Source organism: Podarcis bocagei (assembly GCF_964188305.1).
Source record: "Podarcis bocagei genome assembly, chromosome: 15".
NCBI classification, from domain to species: Eukaryota; Metazoa; Chordata; class Lepidosauria; order Squamata; family Lacertidae; genus Podarcis; species Podarcis bocagei.
The window spans coordinates 30,955,825-30,981,296 of NC_138141.1; the positions used below are offsets into that span (position 1 = coordinate 30,955,825).

The 25,472-nt window shown below is 47.6% G+C and overlaps 2 protein-coding genes across 3 annotated transcripts in view; one reads left to right on the forward strand and one right to left on the reverse strand.

Annotated features, from left to right (window-relative positions):
• SEPTIN4 (septin 4) overlaps positions 1–3,963 on the forward strand; it is a 57,349-nt gene extending 53,386 nt beyond the window's left edge. Inside the window, exon 12 of the mRNA XM_081172945.1 lies at positions 240–3,963. Within this exon, the coding sequence (XP_081029071.1) occupies positions 240–299 (60 nt within the window). The 3' untranslated portion in view covers positions 300–3,963. The remainder of the gene's footprint in view (positions 1–239) is intronic.
• Positions 3,964–5,676: 1,713 nt separating this feature from the next.
• Positions 5,677–25,472, reverse strand: part of LIMK1 (LIM domain kinase 1) — a 38,070-nt gene continuing 18,274 nt past the window's right edge. For both annotated transcript variants that reach the window (XM_081173009.1, XM_081173010.1), the window contains 14 exons: positions 23,817–23,955; positions 22,030–22,139; positions 20,736–20,930; positions 18,702–18,807; positions 17,507–17,682; positions 15,794–15,977; positions 14,532–14,618; positions 13,656–13,787; positions 13,099–13,158; positions 12,449–12,514; positions 12,182–12,329; positions 10,515–10,570; positions 9,292–9,449; positions 5,677–8,405 (listed from right to left, as the gene is read on the reverse strand). In XM_081173009.1, coding sequence (XP_081029135.1) covers positions 8,243–8,405; positions 9,292–9,449; positions 10,515–10,570; positions 12,182–12,329; positions 12,449–12,514; positions 13,099–13,158; positions 13,656–13,787; positions 14,532–14,618; positions 15,794–15,977; positions 17,507–17,682; positions 18,702–18,807; positions 20,736–20,930; positions 22,030–22,139; positions 23,817–23,955 — 1,780 coding nt within the window. In that variant the 3' untranslated portion in view covers positions 5,677–8,242. The remainder of the gene's footprint in view (positions 8,406–9,291; positions 9,450–10,514; positions 10,571–12,181; positions 12,330–12,448; positions 12,515–13,098; positions 13,159–13,655; positions 13,788–14,531; positions 14,619–15,793; positions 15,978–17,506; positions 17,683–18,701; positions 18,808–20,735; positions 20,931–22,029; positions 22,140–23,816; positions 23,956–25,472) is intronic.

A 25,472-nucleotide genomic window follows, 5' to 3' on the forward strand; every position in this document is an offset into this window, starting at 1 on the left:
ATTTCCTAAATTCAGAACAGCCTATATATGAATTTGCTAACCACCAAAATAAATTGGCATGTCTTCCTCTAAATCCCTAGGTGGAGTTTTTTCCTTGTGGCTTATCCACGTCAGAGGGAACAGAGCCACAATTTAAAAGACCCAGGCCCAGTATCAAGGGGGGCGGGCGGTGCATAATGTTTGTGCCTTGCAACCCAACAAAAGGAACTCTCAGGTCTGATTCCCCCCCCTTTTTTCAGTTACGCCGAATGCAGGACATGTTGCAGAAAATCCAGCGGCAGATGGAAGATGCCCACTAGCCCCTGCCCCCTCAGATCCTGAAAAAACACCTTTGCTCCTCGCGCCCCCCAGAGACACAAAATGTTTACATCTCAGCTGCTCCATCTGCCCCTTCCCAGTGCTTGGCCCTGACGATGCACCTTGCACCTTAAGCTAACGGTCATCCGATGCAATGATCATCGCCTTATAACTGACACTCATCCCGGCTTCTAGATCGGATTTCCTAAGGAATGAGGAGCTCACCCGGGCGCCAAAGATTCTGCCTGCGACTCTCCAGCATGTGAGAATGTTCTGCCTCTTGCTCTCCTGCCTGACCTGAACCCTTTGGCAGCCGTCGCAATAATGATTTGGGTGCAATTCATGTGCAATTCAAATACCTCTTTTTCCAGCTGCAGGAGGATTCAGCAAACACGGATTTCTCGCTCCTAGCTGACGGCAGTGTGTGTCCTCGGATCATTTGCCCAGCAAATCCCACCGTGACAACCTTAGCTTTTGCTCGTGTTCCTCTCTGGCTAGGTACCAGATTTTTTTCTTTTTAATATGAGTGATTTCTCTGATCAAACACACCCTCTGCCCTCTCTGTTGCTGAAAACATGTGACGGGACACTTTATAGGTGAAATTACAAATTTAAAACCCAGATGCATTATCAAATTGCCTGTTTGAGAGATCAAATTTTATTTATTTCATAAAATTTATACACCGCTTGATTGTAAAAAAACCCCAGCCACCCTCAAAGCGATTTACCAAAAAGATAAAACAATGAAATTATCAATAAGAAGTGACAACAATAATTTAAGACTTTCGGAAAGTTAAAGTAAATGTAGACTAAAAACAGATTAAAACTTGCACCTGCTTTCTAAACATCTGGGTAGGCTTGTTTAACCAAGAATGCTTTTAGCAGAGTACAGTGGAGGTGCCTGCCTGATGTCAAGAGGCAGGGAGTTCCAAAGTGTAGATATTGCTGTGATAAAAGTTGGAGTTTTTAAAAGGGCAGAACGGATATTATGTGGCGCCTGAATCAACAGTTCTGCTGATTGAAGCAGTCAAGTGGGCATAAATGGGGTAAGGTGATCTCATGGGGTTGTTTTAAAATTTGACTTTTTTTTTGCTCCTCTTAATATTTTTTAAGTTAATCTGAAAGACAATGGGTGTCAACTGGTGCAAGGTTTCCAATTAAAATGAATGGGAGTTCAATATCTTTTTGCATCCAAGATCTCCTTGGTGGCTTTGTTCCTATGAATACGAAATACATTTATTTTATATCCTGGTTTTTTTGGGGGGTGTGTGAAAACCCCAACAACCCTCCCATAATTGAGAAATGCTCAAAACAAAACACAGAATTAAAATAATTTTATTTTTTTTGCAAGTTAATTTTATTCAGGACAATTGGCCTGAGAAATTTACTTCTTTGTGTCATAAGGGTTTCTGGCGCAAACTAGGAGAGCATCAGGGTGTTTTCTTGCTCAGTCAAATACACCCAAACTGGAGCCAAATCACAGAATGAACCTCTGTGGCCTAATTTGCTCAGAAATCTTCCAAGAGGTCTATAAACTTGAGCGACGCCTTTTTCAGAGGCTGCTTCTGCATGCTGCGGGCATCCCTCGGAGCCGTGTTTGTGAGCCTGCTGCAAACCCCCATCTCTGCTGAGCATCCATGCGCCATGCTAAGCTTGAAGAGATCGAGTCAGCGAGCCAAGCTGCACAATACCCCGTCTCCAAACCGTACATTCACTGTTCATGTGTAAAAAGGGACTGGTGGTGAGAGATGGATTCAGGGGGCAGAGAGGTGCTGTCGAAGCCACCAGCTCCTCTGCACAGCCTTCTCCCTGGGGTTGTCGGAACGGTCCGTCGGAGAGACGCCGGAATCCAAGCCCATTCCATGTGGAAGGTGGGGCAGATCTCCTGTTTCAAGAAGTGGCCTTCATGGGGAACGATCTGGAGAAGAAGGAGGAGAAACCCTGGTCTGGACGCACCCTCACAAAGTCTGCTTGCTTGGAGCCTGCATGCACAGCTCAGTGTGGATGGGTCTCCTAAAATATCTAGGCCCCCTTTTTTACATTAAATCAATGAGCCACCCCTACCTTTGCTTCTTCTCTCTCCATCAACCACAGAGAAGGAAGAGACATGAGCAGGTGGGCGGATGCTCCCGGCACCTGTAGGTGCCAAATATCAGGGCCCCCTCTGCAGCCAAAGAATTGGGAGAACCTCACTTCGCGTTGGAATAAGGAACATTGAACATGCTCTGCCAGAGGCCCCTACAGGAAACCGCTGGGCAAAAGAGGAATGCAAAGACCCCCTCATATTACCAGCATCTAGTCATCTGGAATAGGCTTCATCTGGCAGTGAAGGCTCTATTCCTTGTTCGCATCAGAGATACCTGCTAGTTTCCGTGGTGGCGATGCCTGAATTCTCTTTGTTTTAAGTTGCCTGCACGACTGGCTGTTGCAACATCTGGAGTTGAGCCCAAATTCAGCCAGGGACTCCGAAACCCCAGCCTGAGAGCTCAAAGAACCGTCACAATGGTCACCTTCTGCAGAAGGCTCTGCATGAGGAAAGCCCGTAAGACGCTGTGTCTCACAACCACCGCAGGCCCTGAATTTTAGGCCGCTTTTGCGTCAAGCCACCAAACACGTAGATCAGGTTGCCAACTAACCAGGGAAGAAGCCACCCCAGCCTGCTCCTGTGCCTTCAACAGCACCTTGATTTGCACAAACCGGCAGCTAATGCTTTTCATGGCGTGGCAGGAAAATCCTCCCTCCTAACCCAAGTCCCATGTCTGCAGATTGACCTGCTATTAATGCACAGGAGAGCAGGGACTGGTTGAAAAGTTGGCAACCCTAGCATAAGCTCAGCTTCAAAATACTCCCTTTTTACTCCTTAGGTTTCTTACTGCCTTCATGTTATTCCTTTATTGTTTTATATATTTATTATTGTTGTCAATTATGGTTTACAGTTGATTATTAATTATTATTTCCCGCCCTCAGCCAGGAAGAGAAAAGTTACATTTCCACATGTTCCTCTGCATGAGATATTGGCAAAATGCCTGCTTTTTCCAAGTCACTCAGTTTTAGATGATATTATTATTATTATTATTATTATTATTATTATTATTATTATTATTATTATTATTATTATTTATATTATTATATTATAATTGGAGTGGTGGAGCACTGAGAAAGCTGTTTGGAAAACTGATTTGCTTTTGAGATGGTTGGAGGCAGACCTTCTATGGAGAGGTGACCCTCAGCCCCAAGACCTACAAACTCACACCTTTGTAGCATAGAATCTCAGAATGAAAGAATCCCTGGCTGTCAACCTCTGTTGAAAAACCTCTGAGGAAAAATAGTCCACCACATTGTCTAGGGTGGGGGGCACCAGGTTGGCAAAGGGTGCCTTAATTCCCCCTGCCTCAGCCTCTTATTTTGGTGAGCTGTGAAGGAAGTTTGTGTTGGGGTGGAGAGGAATGATTGTTTCTGGTTTTGCTTCTTTATTTTCCAAAACTTGCTATTTTCTTACCAAAAAAAGAGAGGGTCTATATCTTTGCACGGTCGTACCAAGAAAAGAGAAGGAAAGCTTTATTTATTTGAAAGCTGTAAAAAACACAAAAATTATAGGTTTATACATTCAAATCGCTCCAGTCGAAATATTTTTTATCCTGCTAATAAATGTAGCTGATTTCCATGAGTTTGTTGGGGCCTCGTCCTGATTTGGGTCTGAAGCATAGGTCCGTGCACTGCTGCGATAGCTCAGTTGGTAGAGCATTGAACTCTCAGTGTTGTGGGTTCAAGCCCCACGTCAGGCAAAATATTCCTGCATTGCAGGGGGTTGGACTAGATGACCCTTGGGGTCCCTTCCAAATCTACGATTCTGTGATTCTTTGAATGCAGCGAAAGGCGTCAGCATGTGGACTGCATTGCTCTGTGGCAATATCACAACGCCAATATTACAAATATACAGCGCGTTTGTGATCGGAATACTGCACGCAGTTCTGGTTGCCTCACCTCAGAAAGGAGATCACAGAATTGGAAAAGGTTCAGAATAGGACAATGAAGAGGATCAAGGGGATGGAGTTGACTCTGCTATGACGAATGGTTGCAGTGTTTGGGTTTGTTTTTTACCTTAGAGAAATAGATATTTATCTCTCTCCCTCTCTTGTAACACCAAAACTTGGATCTGAATGTTGGATGACTAAGAACACATAAAAGAAAGCACTTCTCCATGCAGTGCCTAGTTAAACTGTGGAACTCACTGCTGCAGGAAGCTGTCATGCCCGCCAACTTGTAAGGCTTTCAAAGCAGATTAGACAAATTCATGGAGGGACAGGGGTATTCAGTGGATACTAGCTGTGCTTCTGAATACCCATGGGGCTTCTAAATACCTGCTTGCTTATGTTCTCATAATGAGAGAGAGACACACTTGCAGGGAAGGCTGAGTTTCTGAAGCCCTGCATGACAGCCACTCTTTCCCCCCCTTCCCTCCAAAAAGCCCCTGGTTTTGAGCAGTGCCATCACAAGGTTGGCAGCTGCGCATGGACAAGAAAGTATGCCCTTTAGCTGACTGGACTCCAGAAGGTTGGAGGAGGGACTCAATGAGTAGACACCGCCACCACCAAGTACTGCTCCATGCAGCTCCCATTTGGGGGTAGTTAGCCCTGGCCTCCTCCAGAGGGCATTTCATGGAATCCACTAAGTGTCGAGTTGGAAGGAATCTCCAAGGGTCATCTAGTCCAACCCCCTGCGATGCACGAAGCACAGCCAAAGAATCCCTGACAGATGACCATCCAACTTCTGCTTCAAAACCTCCAATGAAGGAGCTGTTCCACAGTCAAACAGCTCTTGTCGTCAGAAAGTTCTTCCTGATTACCGTATTTTTTGCTCTATAAGACTCACTTTTTCCGTCCTAAAAAGTAAGGGGAAATGTGTGTGCATCTTATGGAGCGAATGCAGGCTGCACAGCTATCCCAGAAGCCAGAACAGCAAGAGGAACTGCTGCTTTCACTGCGCAGTGATCCCTCTAGCTGTTCTGGCTTCTGAGATTCAGAATTATTTTTTCTTGTTTTCCTCCTCCAAAAACTAGGTGCGTCTTGTGGTCTGGTGCGTCTTATAGAGCGAAAAATATGGTAAGTCAGAATCTCTTTTCTTTCCACTTGAATCCATTGGTTTGGGTCCTCCACTCTGGAGCAGCCAAAAACAAGGGTGCTCCATCATCCACCTGCTTTGAATGCAGAAGGTTCCAGGTGAAATTTCCAGCAGCATCTCCCTGTAGGACTGGAATGTCCCCTGCCTGAAACCCTGGACAGCTGCTGCCAGTCAGTGTAGCTGATACTGGTCTGAGTCAGTAAATGACAACTTCCTCTATCCCCCTTCCCCTCCAAGGAAACGACAGGAAACTGGAGTGTGGGGTGGAAATATCTTTTTTATTAATTCCACGTGATTTAATTCACATCCCTGTTTTGCAAATCCTCCGCCTCCCCTCCGGAGACGGCATCTAGGTTCACTTCCGGGTCAAAGTGCGTACAGATGCTTCACAGTCTATTAAAAAAAAGAAAATCTCGCGTGCTCTTTCTTCCCCACCCACCCAATGACTCCCCAAAGTAATACTTCCCCGTAGGCGAAACTGAGGCAGAGTGAAAACATGGCAAAACTCCAAAAAGCGCCAAGGGCAGCTGTATATGAAAAAATAATACAAACTCTTCTCTTCAACTATGTTACAGAAAAAATAACCTGAATGTAGTGGGGAGAGGGGGGAGGAGGGGGCCTCAGACGTACCGCGCAGAAGCACCCCTCCCCAAAATGCAGAAGGCGGTGTGGAAGACACCCCCCCAGCGTGGAAAAACTCCTTGAGATGCTGGGCCTAACCTTTCAGCAACCAGGGAGTTTAAAAGCACCTAGAGGGATGGCGTGGCATGGAGAAATCAATGCAAGACAAGAGGCCAGGATCCGACCAGCCCCACTAGCTGGCAAAAGTAGGGTGGGGCGGGGCTGGAGGTGGCTGGCCCAGGCCCCTTCACAAACAACAGAATGGGGGTGGAGTGGTCCAGAGAACAAAGATAGCAGCAAGGGGCTCAGGAGCCCCAAATGGGAGATCAGGATTGACTTGGGACACAAGGGGTGCACTCTGCACGGGCCCCGTGGAAATGCAACACTTCCCAGTTCGTTTGAAGGAGACCCCCACGGCAGAGGGGGCCACAGTCCTGGGTCACCCTGGCTATGATGCCCCACACTCTCCAAGCTTCCCTTCCTCCCAGATGTTGCAGGAAGGGACCCAGTCAGGTCAACCATGGAAGGAATGATCCAAGTGGAGCCCAGTGGCAGCGAGCGACTCAGTGACAATGCCAGTTTGCAAATAGTTTTTTCATTAAAATTCATCAGCATCTTAGTCCGAATCTCATAATATGCTTTTTTATGCCATTTTCCCTAGTACAGTGGTACCTTGGTTCCCAAATGGCTTAGTTGTTGAACAAATTGACTCTTGAACGCCGCAAACCCGGATGTGTTTGCGAACGTTTTTCGGAAGCTGAACATCCGAAGCGGATTCCGATTGAGTGCAGGAAGTTCCTGCAGCCAATTGGAAGCTGTGCCTTGGTTTTTGAACAGTTTCAGGAGTCGAATGGACTCCTGGAACGGATTAAGTTCGAGAACCAAGGTACCACTGTATGCATATTTTTGCCGCTTATCGACTCCTAGAATGGTAGAGTTGGGAGGAGTCACAGCTAAATTGCAATTCTATGATTCTTCTCCATCTTCTCCAAGGTGCTCCTAAAAGAAAGGAGCAGCCACCAGGAGGCCTTGAGGCCTAGCAGTGGGCCCCTTGCAAGAGTGTCGGCTCTCAAGAGATGCCTGATGATGCCAGTTCTACCTCCTCCGGGCCCAGCTCTGCTCCACTCCTAAGCTGTGGGGATCCCTCTCAGACCTGGGAAGCATTTCCGGAGGATGCAAGCCTGTGTGCCCAAAGCTCTCCATGGGAAAAAGAGGAGTGGGCCGATGTCGCAAATAACTCCCCGCAGCACAACAGAATCCCTACCAGCAGAACAGCAGCGTGGCGTGGAAGGGCGAGGCAGAGCAGAGAAGCGGCTGGAGGGGAGGGGTCAAGCGCATCATGCCACCCCACCTTGCACACCGAGAGCACTTCTCTCCAAATACCCACAACTAAGGGGCGACAACAGGTCCTCCACCAGCAGGGTTAGGAGACTGTCTACGGGGGTACAGACAGACAGACACACACACACACATCTGGGCACAGAGAGATACGGACACCACACGGGCTCTGGGCAGCGCACAGGCCATGCCTTGAATGTTGCGCGTCACAGCTGCGAGTCCTGCGTCCCCACGAAAGTGACCCACATATGGAGAACAAATGAAAGGGGGCGGGCAGAGAACCAGGGGACGACGAAAACCTGAAGGCACCGCTTTGCAGGAGTGGGAGACTCTGCCCAAGGCAGGGAGCGAAGAGAGCCTGTTTGCGGGGCGCTGGAATGAGGCACCCCAGAGATTCTCTACCCCCAAAAGAAAACCACACACACGCACACACACACAGCGCTAGCTTGTGGAGCAATAGCCAGCCGGTAACAGGAAGGAACGTGCTCAGTGGGATGTTCCAAGACTTTTCGCAGCCACAAAGCGTGCCAGGCAGAAGTTGGGGGTAGTGTGGGGCAAGGGGGCGCCCCCCTTTCCCTTGCAGGGTTTTTGTCCAGGTGCCTCTCCATAGACAAGGGTATTTACAAGAGCTTCAAGGTGCCCCTCCGACAACTGTGCATGCCAGGCACAGATCCCACCCATCCCACCCCCAGGGAAAGAAGCAGGGAGAACCAGCTCCCAGCCACGCAGGGCACCACGGAAGGACGTGGCCTCTTTGGACCCAGAGACCGGCTCTGGAGGGCATGGTGGGGGGAAAGGGGGGGCAGACGCAGGGAGCTTGCAGGATGGCCCAGCAGGATGGGAGGCGTCTTCCAGCCCCCCGGTGCTCATTCTGAGACCTCGGGGTGCGCGGGGAGCCCGCCCTCAGCCTGCCGCTGCGTCTCCCAGAAGTCCCGCTCCAGCTGCTCCAGCTGGGAGATGAGGGGCAGCTGTATGGCCAGGTGCATCCGGAGGGCTTCCAGCCACTGCTCCAACCGGCTGAAGGAAGGCCTGGAGGAAGAGCAAGGAGGACATGAGGATTCACTCTTGCAGGTAGGCTGCTCCTGTGCATGGAGGCTCAACAATATGGTAAGAAGAGCCTGCTGGCAGGGGTGTTGTAAGCGGTGGGGCCCAGGAGACATAGCCCACCCCTCCATTCATCTCAGGGACCTGTGGGTTTAGGGGGTGTTGCAAGAGGGGCCAGGAGGCTCTGCCCCCCAAAAAAAAATTCATTAGGGGTGTTGCAAGGGGTGAGCCCAAGAGACACAGCCCTCCAATAGTTCTCTAAGGGGCCTGATTGTTTCTGGGTCAGTACATACATTTGTTGGTGGGGAGTGAATGGGTCGTGATCTGAGAAAATAAAGGCACCCCCAACCTGTGGCCCTCCAGATGTTTTGGCCTACAACTCCCATGATCCCTAGCTAACAGGACCAGTGGTCAGGGATGACGGGAACTGTAGTCCAAAACATCTGGAGGGCCGAAGGTTGGGGGTGCCTAAAATAAATGATTTGAAGAAGAATCACAGAATCAAAAAACTTTAGAGTTGGAAGGGGACCAAATTAACATCAGTCCCATCCCTGGCAATGCAGGAGTTTATCTGGAGATAACAAATGGGAGTAACTGAAGGGGACTTTAATTGGGGTCTGTTGGGAATAGGAATAGGGGTTGGCAGGTGCAAATGAATGAAATAATGTCTCTGCGGGTGATCTGGACAGGGAAGATGGTTGCCCTGCCTCCCGCGACATTTAATTTCCAAATGTGAACCTACAGCTAGCTATAAATTACCATATGCAAATTAGTTCCTATGGGCCCACCCCTGAGGTACAGCTCAGAACATCCTGACCCCCTTTCCAGCACTAGATCCACTTCCCATACATGCCCCCCCCCTGCCGCTCACCGTTTCTCGTGATCCAGATCGCAGCAGCGGACGGCAATGGGGAAAAAGCTTGGGGGGCAGTTGGGAGGGCAGTAGCGGTCCAAGAAGCCCCTCACATTCAGGCCGAAGTCCAGGGTCCGAGGCAGGTAGTCGGGGTCCGCGCTGACCCTCCCAATGATCTGTGTGCAATGGAGAGGAAGGAGGTGTTAGAAGTGTCTCCTTGCATCGGGGGATCATCCAGAATTAGAACCCAGACAAAAATATGGAAATCGCAAGAGATACCAACAATAGAAGAACGGCAGGTGAAGATGTTGGACTTTTTGGAGCTGGCCAACCTGACTGGAAAAATCAGCGACCAGAAGGAAGAGGAATACGAAGAAGATTGGAAGAAATTCAAAGAATATTTAGCCAAATATTGTAACTTAAGATAATTAGAAATCACTTGGAAGTATCAAATAGGCTTAGGACTAGATTAAGAATGGATTGTAAAGAATTAAGGATAAGAATACTAATAAAAGAGAAGAGGATAGTAAATTGAAGGAGTTAAGTTTAAAAGAAATATGATTTTGGAGATCTGTTACAAGGTGATACAATGAAATTCAGTTAGGGGGGATCTGAGGAAGTCAGTTAACAATGAAAGTTAAATTAGGTTATAAGTAATAAGTGTTTTTATTTGTCTTTTCTTCTTCTTCTTTTTTGTATTGTAATGTGTTTTCTTGAGTGTGTTTTGTATGTTATTTCTGTTACAAATTTGGAAAATTAATTAAAAAAGGATTAGAACCCAGAGCCCAGCGTAAGAGGGACCCTAACACTAGAACTCACAGCCATAATCAGGACAGATAAAAGAAACGTCTTTCTAGTGGAACTCCCTGCCACAGGAGGCAGTGATGGCCATAAGTTGGATGGCTTTAAAAGAGGGCTTAATACATTCATGGAGGAGGAGAGGGCTAGCAATGGCCACTAGCCAAGATGGCTATGCTCTGATTCCACAGTCGGAGGCAGCAAGGCTTCCAAATAGTTTCTGAAAGTCCTGAACCTTTCATTATTCATTATTCAGCTTCCTTGGATGTCCATTAGTTCAAGTGTCAACTGGAAAAAGCTTTTCTCTATTCCCTCTCTCCATGCCACCCATGCTTCAGAGAAAAAGGTGATTAGCTGAAATCCGAAGTGATTAAATCGGCAGGCAAAAGGGGCATGGTTTGGGAAAGTTGGTAGTAGCAGCCGGTGCAGCCAAGCCTACTTGCCTCGCAAAGGATGATGCCGAAGGAAAACACGTCCACCTTCTCGTCGTAGCTCCTGCCTGCACAAGGAGAGAGAGGGAGTCTATTACCCAGGCATCAGGCCTATAAGCGCTCTCTCAGCAACCCATTTCTCTGCCCACATGGTGCTGCCTGCAGACCCTGGTGCTCCTCCGTGCCAAAGAAAGAGCCATTTCACCTGGGCCACAGAGGCACAACCCTTGTGGGAGACATCTTCCCAAAAGTGCAGCTCAAGCCGGATTGTTCAGCCCGGTCACAGAGGGCGCCTGGGAGAGCGCCGTCAACTGTTCCCTACTTTACAAGGCAAGTGTCAGGGGGCTGTCAGGGGGAGCAAGTTTATCAACAGGTCAGGAGGGAGACTCAAAGTCAAGTCAGCTGCTTCATTCGGAAAATTTGTGTGCAACAGAGATCACTCCGGCATGGCTGCCCTCACTGAAAATGTTGCTCCTCTTCTTCTTCCTAGCTTTCCTCTTCCGGACGTCTCCCAAGCAGATGCAAACTCCGTTGGGGAGGAGGGAACCCTCTGCCTTGGGCTTTCCTAGCTTTCCGTTTGGCTATGTGTAATGCTCTGCGTGATCTTGGAATCAGAGGGTGAGGGGAGCTCAAGGCAGAGGGACTAGGCAGCTGCTGTGAATAAAGCTCTTGCAGTTTCTGACCCCTCCCTGAACTCTAATTCCGATCCTGAGCTTGAAGTATAATAATAATAATAATAATAATACTACTACTACTACTACTACTACTACTACTACTACTACTACTAATAATAATAATAATAATAGTTTTTTATTTATACCCTGCCCTCCCTGGGCTCAGGGCAGCTAACACCAATAAAATTTCAGTAAAAACATAATAAGAAAAGAAAAATTAATGGGAAAATAAGGATATGTTTTTGGATAATATGTTTTGTTATAACTTTGAATAAAGAAAAAAGAAAAAAAGAAAAAAAATTAAAATACAGGTTAAAATGCAGTATAAAATGTATGTCCCTTTTCCTGTCCTTGGAGGGATTCCTGCCTCTGGCTCTCTTTGTTCACCCAAGCTGCCTGTTTCTTCCACCTCCCAGCTTCCTCCCTCCTCTGATCTGCCTCTTGTGTCTCACCACCACTCCCCTCAGTCGGCGCCTTCTTCCTCTGTGGCTTCTCTAGGGAGTTCCTCGCCTGAAGACCCCACCCCCCGCACTGCTTGTCATCCAGCCAATCCCTGACAGGAAGGGCAATAGCTCAGTGGCATGCAGAAGGTTCTATCCCCAGTGACATCACCAGGGAAGATTGGGAAAGACCCCTGAGCCTGAATCCCTGGAGGGCCGCTGCTGCCAGTCAGTGCATGCAACACTGAGCAAGGCGGGCCATTGGTTGGACTCAGCATAAGGCTGCCTCCTGCATGTGGAACCATGGGGATCGGACTATTTGCACCTGCTTGGCATGCAGAAGGGCCCAAGGTCGACCCCCAACAGCGTTGGGAATGTCCCCCCTGAAACCCCGGAGAGCTGCTGCCAGTCAGTGTAGACAACACTGACCAAGGTGGAGCAATGGTCTGACTCAAAGTAAGGCAGTTTCCCTTGTTCCCATGAACCTTCCCTGGCTCTGGATGCTGAACGCCAAGCAAGGAAGCCCTGGCGATGTCCCCACTCGCCCTCCCTCTGCACCACTCACCATTGATCATTTCTGGAGCCATCCAGTAGGGATTCCCCACCACCGTGTACCTCTTCCTGCGGTCTGGCTTCTTCAGAGTGGCCAGCTGGTTCTTCTCATCGACCATCAGCCTTGCAAGGCCAAAATCGGCCACTACCACACTTTTGTTCTGTCCAGGGAGAGAAATGGCCCTCATCAGCCACATGGCAGCTTCAAGATCCTCAGCCATTGACAGAGGACGTGCAAGACCCTCACTGCTGCACTGGACCTGGTACCGCAACAACTCACCTCCCGCACCAGACAGTTGTGCGTGTTCAGGTCTCTGTGGATGATGTTCATGGAGTGCAGATAAGCCTGGAAGTGGCAGGGGAGGGGAGACAAGTTAGAATTTTTGCCATGCTTCTTTTCAGAAGACTTTAAAGACGTTTTCCTTTTCAGCAGATTTTTATATTTCTCCCAAACTCTATACTGATTCTTCCTAAGAATATGGATTATAAAACTTTTATAAATTTTCTCCTTCCTACACCAAAGACATGCATGCCAGCCAAATGTTAAGTCATGACCTTCTAAGTATCTGCATTATCCAATGTAATCCATTCTTTTAACCAACACAAACAGGCTGCCTCATAATACATTTGCAGGTCTGGCAGGGCAGAGCCTCCTCTTTCTTTTATTTCTATCATAATTTTATGTTTAATTCTTGGCTTTCCCCCTGCTAAAGGCACTTGGCACCCAGAGGTACACTGCCTCTGGATAGAGAAGCTCTTCTGGACCAACAGCTCCAGGAATGCCTCCAGTTATGTTCTGAATGCCCTGGTCCAAACCAGGAAAATATATCTTCCCAGAGGAAACTGTGATGGCTTTGTTCACTCCCGAACCTCACATAGCACCTTGTCGCACTGCATTGCAGGAAGGTGGCCGTTCCCCTGTATACTCACCATCCCTGCAGCAATGTCTTTCGCAAAGCTGACCCTCTGGCTCCAGGGATACTGACCATCCTGAAAGCAAAGATGCAGGTGGTGAGGGGGCACCCCGCTTTCTGGGCAGAGGAGCAAAGACAGCCGGGCAGTTGCGATAATCGTTGTGGGCTTGTAAATGGCAAAGGATATTGCAAGTTGCTTTGGGATGCCTCACAGGGATTGCTCCATAAATGAAATAAATGATATTTTCTATGCACTGCTTTTAATTTAGAAAACCCCTGGGCAGTTCACAAACACTTGCTGGGTTGTGAATGCATCCCCTCCTGCCGTTTGTCAAATTCAGCCGTGATCCCTGCATTGCAGGGGGTTGGACTAGATGACCCTTGGGGTCCCTTCCAACTCTCAAATTCTATGGAATTATATTCTAGCAAAATTAGGTGAGGCTGTAACCTTCTTATTTGAGCTGGTGGCGGGTGGGATGGCGGAGGCAGAAGACGCCAACCCCTGTGTTGTGCAAATGAGGGTCTCCCAAGCCCCTGAGTCACCCAGGTTGTAATCTCTGCCGATGCCCTCACCATGTTCTTGATGATCCCACGGAGCGTCCCTCCCTTGATGTACTCAGTGATGAAGTTCAGCCGCTTGTCCTTGTAGAGAACCCCGATGAACCGCAGCACGTTGGGGTGCTCCAGGCATCGCATCACTTTCACCTGGGGGAGGGAGGGCAGAAGAGAACCACAAGGGGGTCAGCCACCAGGCCAAGACAGAGTGGCAGAGATTATCCAAGAATTTATCTGGGGCCAGGGTGGGTGGGGAGGGGCAGCCTAGCAGATTTATTCAGACTGTATGAGGGCTGTTGCTGGCTTCTCCCAAGCAATTGGTTGGATTTCTGTGACTTCACAGAAGGGATGCCCTCCAACATTCTGAAAGGGAAGGGCCAGACATGGAATGCCAACATACAGGCTCCAATTGGTTGGATTTCTGTGACTTCACAGAAGGGACTCCCTCCAACATTCTGAAAGGGAAGGGCCAGCCATGGAATGCCAACATACAGGCAATCCGTGAGAGAGATGGAAGATGGAGCTAGCTTGTTTTCTGCTGTTCCAGAGGGGAGGACTTGAACCAATGGAATCAAGTTACAAGGAAGGAGATTTCGACTAAACCTTAAGAAGAACCTTCTGAGTGTAAGAGCCGTTTGACAGAGGAAAGGACATTTTGGAAGGTGGCGGACTCTCCTTCATTGGAGGTTTTTAAACAGAGGTTGGATGGGCATCTGCCAGCGATCTCTAGCTGTGATTCCAGCATTGCAGGGGCTGGACTAGAATACCTTGGGATCCCTTCCAACTTGACAATGCTATGATTCTATGACTCTATGGTAGCTATCAAGGGAAAAACAGAGCAGGGTGTTTTGAGGAGACTCCACAGCTACTGGAATATACTTAGGTTAGACCTACCTCCTTAAGGAATGTTCTTTGGGTCTCCTCATCAAAGCGGATCAGTTCTTTCATGACCATCACTTCTCCCGTTTCCCGGTGCGTCACCTGCCAAAGGATGCATTTATTTCTTTACACGTTTTGTGGTCCACTCTCAGTGCCGGATTTACGTATAAGTGAAACAAGCTATAGGACCCCACTCTCTTGGGACCCCCAAAAAATTTAAAGGGGAAAAATCTGGATGTACATTTCCAAAATATAATAAAATAAAATAAAATAAAACCTACATACAGCAACAGTGTTTTGTGTTGTGTAGGCTCCTATTTGTTATGTGCGAATGGCTTTAGGTACTTATTAGGTCCATAAATCACCATATAGCATATATTCAACACACACAAAAACCAGCGACAATTTGTTGTTGACAAAGGACAGCTGGACATAGAAAGGGCCCCATTACCTTCAGTGGCTTAGGGCCTCATCAAACCTCAATCCAGCCCTGCCCACTCTTCATGCCCAGAAAGGAAGCTCAAAACCTTTAAAACATCATTAACAGTATTAGCGCATCTCATGCGGGGGTTCAGTTCCAAGGGTTCCACAAATGCATGGAAATCGTGCATACCCAAACCTTTGGAGCCACCCCACAGCTAGCGGGGAAGGGGGAGGAGACTCCTCCATTCAGCTGGAGCACTAAATAGGCATTGCCCAACCGCAGCAAGGCAGACAACTCAAAAGCTCATTTTGTGCCAGGTAGCCAAGCAGAAACAGCACGAAAAGAGCTTTTAAGCTCTGTGCCTTGATTGGGGGGTGGGGGGGCAAGGTGGGCTCAGCATGTGGGATCTGGAAGGCTGGGGAAGCCCACACGAGATCTCACAGGATCTCAGATGGCCCCATGAGATCTTGTGCGCGCATCCCAGAGTGATGTCAAAGCATGTTCATCATCAATAATAAATAATAATAAGTTTTTATTTATACCCCGCCCTTCCCGGTTCAGAAAACCGGGCTCAGGATGGCTAACAACAAATTTAAAACACTTAATTGATGCAACAAAAAACAGCATAAAATACAGTATAAAACATGAATAACAATAAATTCAGAATTCAAAATCAATTTAAGGGGAAAATCCATCCAGTTAACATTAGATGATCCCCAGGGCTAGCTGGCTAAATTAGTCCTATTTGGGCCAGCGAGGAGGCCAGGGGAGAACCAATGAGTTGCCTGGGGTTGGTGTGATCGAGCCATGGACAAGGCCCAGCTGGGGAAGGGCAGAGCGGGCACACTGGTACCTTGATTGCCTGCCCAAAGCAGCCCTTGCCCAAGACCTCGCCGTGGATGAGATCCGAGGGGCGGAAGATGCGGTGAAGCCGAGAGACGACTCGGAGCGACTCAGAGCGCCCAATGTCCTTCCGCTGCGAGGCAGGGGAGCCCAGGGAACTGGAGCAGGGAGATTTGTCGATGCTGCAGCTTCTCCTAAGAGGATCAAGGTAAGAAAGAGAGAGGGGGCATCAGCAGGGGCACAACAGAGGAACAGTAGTGGTCACTCCTGCCCTCTTGAAAGGGGAAATGTGGGACCTGTTTACCTGCAAGATCACCCCAATTGCGCCCACCCAACTGCTTTGGCACTGTACCTTCAGAGCATGTTTGAAGCATGTTTTTTTCTCATAGATTTCTGGACAACACAGCTAGTTAAGGGTTTATGGGAATTGCAGTTCATGTACTGGTTACCCAAGACTAGATTACCACGATGTGCTCTATGTGGGGCCTCCTGGCACCTGATCCGGAAGCTGAGGATAGTGCAGAATGCTGCAGCACGATTGCTGACAGTAGCGAGGCCTTGCCAACATGTAACACCTGTGCTCAGAGATCCACACTGGTTGCTGATTTGCTACTGGGCCAATTTCATGGCGTTACTATTAGTATACAAAGCCCTTAACACTTTAGGAACAGCTTACCTGCGAGGTTGCCTTATGCCCACTCAACAACCTTGCTCAGCGGAAGTGGCCCTGTTACAGGTGCCACATCATAACCATTCCGTATTTGTAAGCACCTGATCTTTTAGTTTGGCAGTGCCTACAACTTTGGAACTCCCTGCCTAATGAAGTCAGGCAGGTGCCTTTGCTGCACTCTTTTCAGAGCTTGCTAATTTTTATTATATATATATATATATATATTTGCTTTCGTAGATTTTCACGGGTACAGGAATGCAGGTTTTGGTGTCTTCGGGTATCTTCCCGTGTAAGAGTTGGGGTGTCTAGGCGACGTTTCGACGAGGTCTCACTCGTCATCTTCAGGCTGGTGCTTTCGGCTTCTTGTTACTAGAACAGAGCCTGTTCTAGTAACAAGAAGCCGAAAGCACCAGCCTGAAGATGACGAGTGAGACCTCGTCGAAACGTCGCCTAGACACCCCAACTCTTACACGGGAAGATACCCGAAGACACCAAAACCTGCATATATATATATATATATATATATATATATATATATATATATATATATTTGCTTAGACAAGCTGACCAGGATGTTTAGAAAGTTGGTGTGAGTTTCAGTCTGTTCTTAGTCTATTGCTACTTTAACTTTTTGAACGTCCTATTTTGTTATTAATTCTTCTTGTTGATAAAAACAACATAAAAATAAGGAACCGAAGAAAGACGGGAGCCGAAATAAGAGATATATGAAAGATTGGTGGTGTTTCAAATTTTTGATTTTTTTGTATATCTTGTAAAAGCTTATAAGTAAAATTATTTTTAAAAATACTATTATTGTTGATAATTTGATTGTTTTATATTCTTTGTAAAATGTTTTGAGCATTTTTTTTTACAACCAAGCAGTGTATACATTTTGCAAAAAAGAGCAGGTACAACCCTGCCTCCAGCGTCCCCCAACCTGGTGCCCCCCAGGTTTGCTGAACTCCCACCATCCCTGACCCATCACTGCTCCAGTGGTGGGGTACAGGCATAACCCCCCGATTTAGGGCTGGCTGCTTAGCCTCATTGCCTTACATGACGGAGCGCTGGCGGATGGCGGACGGTTCTGGGCAGGGGGTGCGGCTGGGGGAGCGGAGGGGGCTTCGCAGCTCCGAGAGGGGGCTGCCGCCACCGCTCTCCAGCATGTCGTGCGGGTCGTGCTCGATGGTGAGCTGCAGCAGGCGGCTGGTCTCCTGGATCAGCAGGTCTATCTGCAGAGGGGAGACAGTAAGGCAGGCCAGGTTGGCATGAATAAGCGACTTCTTTGCAAGGTGCAGAGTTAAACTGTGGAACTCCCTGCCACTGGGGGCAGTGATGGCCACTAACCTAATAATAATAATAATAATAATAATAATAATAATAATAATAATAATAATAATAATAATTTTTATTTATACCCCACCCTCCCCAAGGCCGGGCTCAGGGCAGCTAACAAGCAATAATAAAAACAAGCTGAATGAATGCAACTTAAAAACAAGATTAAAATACAACATTAAAATATTGAAACATTAAAATATTAAAATGCAGCCTCATCAGAGGAGGAGGAAGGAAAAAGGAAAAAGAAAGAGAGGGAGGGAATCAAATTGGCTCCAAGCCAAAGGCCAGGCGGAACAACTGTGTCTTACAGGCCCTGCGGAAAGAAATCAGATCCTGCAGGGCCCTGGTCTCATGAGGCAGAGCGTTCCACCAGGCCGGAGCCAGTGTTGAAAAGGCCCTGGCTCTGGTTGAAGCTAATCTAACTTCCTTAGGGCCCGGGACCTAGATGGTTTTAAAAGAGGATTAGACAAATCCATGAAAGAGGAGAGGGCTACTGAGGGCTGATAGCCAGGATGGCTCTGCTCTGCCTCCACAGTCAGAGGCAGCGATGCTTCTCCATGCCAGTTACTGGAAATGGCAGGAGGGAAGAGGGCTCTGGTGTTCAAATCCTGCTTTCGGGTTTCCCCTTAGGGCACCTGGCTGGCCACTGCAAAGACAGGATGCTGGACTAGATGGGCTCCTTTGGGCCTGAATCCACCAGCCAGGTTCTTCTCATGGGACCTCCAGGTCCAGAGGCAGTCTATCTAGATACCTAGGGATAACTGGCCCCGGTGAGATCAGGATGCTGGACTAGCTGGGCCAAGGGCCTCTTCTGATGTTCTTATGGGGAGCCCAGATGTTTCCCGGCAAGGCATGGGATCCAGCAGCTACTTTCTCAAAAGCATGAAGGAGAAAGGACCCCCCAGAACATCACCTCGTCTAGGGGGACATGCCGGATCGGGGTGCCGTTGATCTCCAGGATGCGGTCGCCGACGTGGATGGAGTTCTTCATGTCAGGACTTATGCAGTCGGGGTTCAATCTGTTTCCAGGGTGTTGGAGAGGGAGGCAAGAAAAGGGTTATTATTCCAAGCTGGCATATGGGGGCACCCCCTCAAACCCAAGTCCCAGAGGAGCAAACCAGGCTCCAGAATTCCTAGCGAAGGAAAAAGCAGGACCACAATGTCACAATGCATCAATCTCTTATTTACAATTGACCAGGCTGGACTTTGGTAATATGGTATCCTGAGAAAGGACAAAATTTGCTCCTCTCTAAATATTTCATATTTTCACAATAATTCATTTTGTTGCAGTTGTTTTTTTAATGGATCTTCTCAGTAAGGTAAAGGTAAAGGGACCCCTGACCATGTTAGGATATTTCCGTTCCACCTTAAAAGGGAGCAGGATGTTTGTGTCACAGCCTGCATATTTCCTGTTTTCACAGGATTTTTCTGTTGTGTCTTTGCTTTCGTTTCTCTCTCTCTCTGTCGGAGACACTGACGCAGGCAGTCATGTCTTTCTCTGTTCTGATCAACGCTGAATAAAGCTTGTAAATAATGCTCTCCTGAGTGCGACTTCTGCTGTCAATTATCTGCTGATAAGAGTGTGCATGACCTCTGGAATGTGGCAAGATATTTTCTAGAAACTCATGTCGCTAATCGCTGATACTGCGTGCCTACGGGAGATCGATGGATCGTCCGGCAGACGGCTTGGGGCCATGATGGACTTTGTCTCCCTGGCAGTATCCCAACAGACCATTAGGTCCAGTCGTGGCCGACTCTGGGGTTGCGGCGCTCATCTCGCTTTATTGGCCAAGGAAGCTGGCGTACAGCTTCCGGGTCATGTGGCCAGCATGACTAAGCTGCTTCTGGCGAACCAGAGCAGCGCACGGAAACGCCGTTTACCTTCCCGCCGGAGCAGTACCTATTTATCTACTTGCAGTTTGATGTGCTTTCGAACTGCTAGGTTGGCAGGAGCAGGGACTGAGCAATGAGAGCTCACCCCGTCACAGGGATTCGAACTGCCGACCTTCTGATTGGCAAGCCCTAGGCTCTGTGGTTTAACCCATAGCACCACCCGCGTCTATTGTTCTTCTCAGCAGATACCCATATAAAAAAAGGTGATATTGTTGTTGTTGTTGTTATTTTGTGCCCTCTTGGCTCGGCACCCTGTACAGGGGAACCACACACGCTGCTGGAGCCTCGAGCTCCAATTTCACTTAACATCCAATGGATATTTCAAATATTAAGTGCAGTGTAGTGCTTAGAATGTCAGGCTAGGATCTGGGGAACCAGTGCTTGAATCTCCTCTTAGCAATGAAGCTCACTGAGTGACCTTGGACCAGGCACTGTCTCTCAGCCTAATCCACCTCACAAGGTTCTTCTGAGGATAAAATTGGGAGCAGGAGAACCATGGGTGCCACCTAGAGTTCCTTGGAGGAATTGATGGGATATGCATGTAGTAATACACAAGAATAAAGCATGTTAACCAAAAACACCTGATAATATTTGATATCATTTGAAAGATGGCAAATCATGGTATCCAAAATTTTGTAACAGCCGTATCACATTATTCAGAATTTCACAGTGTCTGGAGAGGGCCACACAAATGCATTAGATAAGACAGCATGGAATGGTAATCTGGCATTTGACATGCAATGGTAATTTAGGATTTGACATGCAATGGTAATTTGGTGTTTGAGAATCGCAACAAATCAGCAGGCACTGTGAAGCCTAAGAACATGCAAATTTCAAAATGCTGCCTGTAAAATTTCACAGGAAAACATGATAAATTTAAAACTGCATTTGAAATGGAAAGCTTTGGTAGATTTCAAGTTGTGTTGGCTATTATTCACTGGAACGATCAAAATAAGAAGGCCGTGGAGGCTGAGTGTGGGCAGTTCCTTGAGGTGAACCACATCACCTGAACAAGGGCAAGACAAGAGCCTGACGCCTGGTGGGCTGTACTTACTCTCTGACGCGGACAGTGTGTGGGTGCTCTGAGCCTCCGTGTGGAGCCTCGATGGAGACGGAGAAGCCCCTCTTGCCATCAGAACAGGCCGGGATGGAGACGAGGGTGACCGTGTGCGGGATCCGGGTGCCGGGGGATTCTGGGAGCAGCTGGTCCATCACTGGTGTCACCACCATCTGGTAATAACAGTGTCCGCTGTGGCAGGGAGGAGGAGAAGGGTCAGGCACTAGGGAAGTCGTTCTCAAACGGTGAGCGAGCCCCGAATGTCCCATGAGAAATGGAGTGAACTGCGTAACTCGAGGCTCCTGAGATGTTCCAACAGGTCTCCTCCGAATGAGGGTTCTAGAGCGGGGTGAGGGAAAGCAGGCCTCTTTGCCTGGCACTCTTCAATTCTCCTGCCCACCAGGCCAAATCTTTCCTTGGTGTTCCCCCACACCCTCCTTGAGCATTTCTTCCTGGCTGGAAATGTGCCTTTGAACTCTTATCATCATCATCATCTGATTATTTGTATGCCACTTTTCCACAAAATTGTGCCCAAAGTGGCTCACAACATCTCATGTGATTACTTAAGTACAATGGTTCCAAAAAAAAAGCATATTATAAACTATTAGAAATAATAATATCTATCAATTAAAAATAATAATAACCCATACACATTTTATTTGAAGATGTAATTTAATTCCACACTTTCCCCAGCTGCCCTCAGTGTTCAAGAAGCTGTCTATGTGACAGGCTTGCTGTGTTCTGGTAAAATATCCCAGTACCAATAGTTTTGGAAATAGCACAAAACTGCAGCCTAGAGAAAACAAGCTGCACTGATGTTACCGGAAACAAATACTTGGATCAGTAAATTAGCTAAAGTGGAGGAACCGATGTTGTTTTGCATGGCAGTTTACAAGTTACATAATGACCAACCTAGTTGGCTTTAAAAGAGGACTAGACAAATTCATAGAGGAGAGGGCTACCAATGGTTACTAGCCACCTCCATAGCTGGAGGCAGCAAAGCCACAGGAGGGGAGAGGGCTCTTGTGTTCGAATCCTGCTTTCAGGATTTGCTTTGAGGCATCTGGTTGGCCCCTACAAGAGCAGGAGCCTAGACTAGATTGGCCATTCGCTTGATCCACCAGGCTCTGCTGATGCTCTTCAGATATGGGACAAGGCTCCACAGCGGAGCCTGAAATCTCCAGTTGCAGCCTGCAATAATGAAAGCTGTCCCTTTGGTTCTCTCTGCCTGTTTCCTGCCCAAGCACTGCCCCCCCCCCCGCAAGTGAGCCCAGCTGTTCTCCCCTCTCACCAGTAGAGCTTGGACCGTTCCACCAGCGCATAAGTGTCTCCATCGCCGATGAACGCCCGGCAGTTCAGGCAGCTGAAACATTCGGGGTGATATTTCTGCTCTCCAGCAACCTAGGAGGGAAACAGACACATGTACAGTGGTACCTCGGGTTAATTCATTCTGGAGGTCTGTTCTTAACCTGAAACTGTTCTTAACCTGAAGCACCACTTTAGCTAATGGGGCCTCCCGCTGCCACCAGAGAACGATTTCTGTTCTCATCCTGAAGCAAAGTTCTTAACCCGAGGTACTATTTCTGGGTTAGCGGAGTCTGTAACCTGAAGTGTATGTAACCTGAAATGTATGTAACCCGAGGTACCACTGTATTTACATATTTACATCTCTTCCGTTTCTCTAGTTCTATGGAGAGGGGTTTTTAAATTCTGAAACAAATCAACAGGAACCAATAGGGAGCCCCACTTTGCCCATTGGCAGCTGCAAGCTAAATTCAATCCGCACCTACAGATGGATAACTTTGGAGGGGCTCGCTGTCAGTGGCGACCAGCTGATCTGCACTGACAGCAAGCCCTGCTTGGTCCGTTTGCTTTTGAGCCTGGATTTAAACTGCACCTGCAAAGGCACATATCATGAAGGGCTCACTGTCAGTGACATGTTGGAATCCAGGAGCACTGCAAGTCTGATCCTATAGGGGGCATGTGTCCCCCTCCAAGAACACAACATAAGACCTAATTCCCAGAACTATGACACCAGGTAACGTGCAGCTGGCTGTGGTTTGAGTTAAGAGGTGACTTGGAGGAAATAGGAACCACTCAGTTCCTTTTCGGCCTCTGTCTTCTTCTGCTAGGGGAACTATGTTCAGCCTGGGAATTGCAGAACAAAGAAGTCTAAAGAGGGGTTTGCAGTGGGTTATTTCAGAGCCTCTTTTGAGCATTTTTGGAGAGAAGGTGAGGGGCCTGTAGACTGGAGATGGGCAAAAGGAGTGGGATGGGATTGCCCCTGCTTTTCAAAAACAGAAAAGGAAAACAGCTCTGGGAAATTCAGGCAGGCCAGCCCAATAATAATAATAATAATAATAATAATAATAATAATAATAATAATAATAATAATAATAATAATAATAATAATATATTATTTGTACCCTGCCATCTGGCTGAGTTTCCCCAGCCACTCTGGGCGGCTTCCAACAAGGATTAGAAAGACATAAAAATGTCATACATTAAAAAAATTCCCTGGACAGGGCTGCCTTCAGATGTCTTCTAAATGTCAGGTAGTTGTTTATCTCTTTGACATCTGATGGGAGGACGTTCCACAGGGCGGGCACCACTACTGAAAAGGCCCTCTGCCTGGTTCCCTGTAGCTTTGCTTCTCGCAGTGAGGGAACCGCCAGAAGGCCGTCGGCGCTGGACCTCAGCATCCGGGCAGAATGATGGGGATGGAGACGCTCCTTCAGGTATACTGGGCCGAGGCCGTTTAGGGCTTTAAAGGTCAACACCAACACTTTGAATTGTGCTCAGAAACATACTGGGAGCCAGTGTAAGAGCCAATGGCTATACTGGGCAAAATTCTAGGGCAGGTGGTTAAGGAGTCCATTTGGGAGCATCTAGAAAATAATGTGTTGATATTAGAGGCTACTATGGATTTCTCAAGAGGAAGCCATGCCAGACAAAGCTTGTCTCCTTTCTTGACGCAGAGGCTGGTTTGGTAGATCATGAGGATGCCAAAGACACAGAATGTCTTCATTTCAGCAAAGCATTTGGGCTAGAGGAGATCCCTCCACTCTCTCTTCTTACCATAACGAGCCCTTTGGTGATCTGCTCTGAGCAGCCGTGGCAGAGCTCCCCAAAGTGCGCCCAATAGTCCTTCTTGCAGTAGAGGCGTCCATCCTTTTCGTAGTACTGGTGGGAAAGGGACGCCCCACATTCGCAGCACCTGCAAGGACAGCAAGAGAGAGAGACATCAGGCCCCGGGACCCATATTTATTAACTCATTCCATGACGGCTCCCAAAAAGTTAAAATAAGAATAAAGACTAAAAACAGATTGAGGCTTGCATCAACTTTCTAAACATCTGGATGGGCTTGCCCAAACAATAATGTTTTTAGCAGGCGCTGAAGAGGGTACACTGAAGAGGCCTGCCTGGTTTCAAGAGGCAGGGAGTTCCAAAGTTTAAGTGCTGCCACACTAAGATATAGATTTCTTACAAATGCAGAATGGGTATTATATAACCGCCAACACTTCTCCAATGAAAATAGGGACGTCCCATTTTACAACAACAACCAACAACAGCAACAACAACAACTAATAATAATAATAATAATTTTATTATCTATGTTCCAGCCACTCTAGCCAGCTTCCAACATATATAAAAACGTAATAAAATATTAAACGTTAAGAAACTTCCCCATACAGGGCTGCCTTCAGATGTCTTCTAAAGGTTGCATACAGTCGTACCTTGGAAGTCAAATGGAATCCATTTCAGAAGTCTGTACGACTTCTAAAATGTTCGAAAATCAAATTGCAGCTTCTGGCTGCAGGAAGCTCCTGTAGCCGATCAGAAGCCTCAGAAGCCCGTCAGACATTTGGGTTCCAAAAATAGTTCGCAAACCGGAACAGTCATTTCTGAGTTTGCAACATTCAGGAGCCAAAACATTCGGGAACTAAGCTGTTCGAAAACCAAGGTATGACTGTAGTTACTTATCTTCTTGGTTCAGAGGTCACATAACTCCCTACCCTCCAACATTTTTCTGATGAAAATAGGGACGTCCTAAGGAAAAGCAGGACATTCCAGGATCACATCAGAAACCGGTACGGCTTCTGTACATCCAGGACTGTCCCTGGAAAATAAAGACACTGGGAGAGTCTGGTATTATGTGGCACTTGTAACAATGCCAGTTCTGCAAATCAAAGCAGCCAAATGGATATAGATGTGGTAAGGCGATCTCACAGGTAAACTGGTCCCAGGTTGTTAAGAGCTTTATATACTAATAGTAACACTTTGAACTTGGCCCAATAGCAATTTGGCAAGCCGCACAGTTCTTGGAGCACAGGTGTTATATGCTGCCAAGGCCTTACTCCTGTCAGCAATCACGCTGCAGCATTCTGCACCAACTGCAGCTTCAGCCTCAAGCATCTTAACAGATGGCCTTCGCCCTCAACCGAGCAATGTGTGCACAGCAGCCCTTCCAAAAGTTTGGAAAAAGACTGAAATGGTCCCTTTGGGTCAGATCCACTTAATATTGAGTTACTGTAATGCTCTTCCAGCATGGCATAGTGGTTAGGTTGTTGGACTAGGACCTGGGAGGCCAGAGTTCAAATCCAGACAGCCATGGATGACCTTGAGCCAGCCATACACTCTCTAACCAACCTCTCAGGGCTGTTTTAAGGATACAGTGGAGATGGGAGGAGAACCATGTATTACGACCTGGAGTTCCTTGTTGGAAAGGTAGGA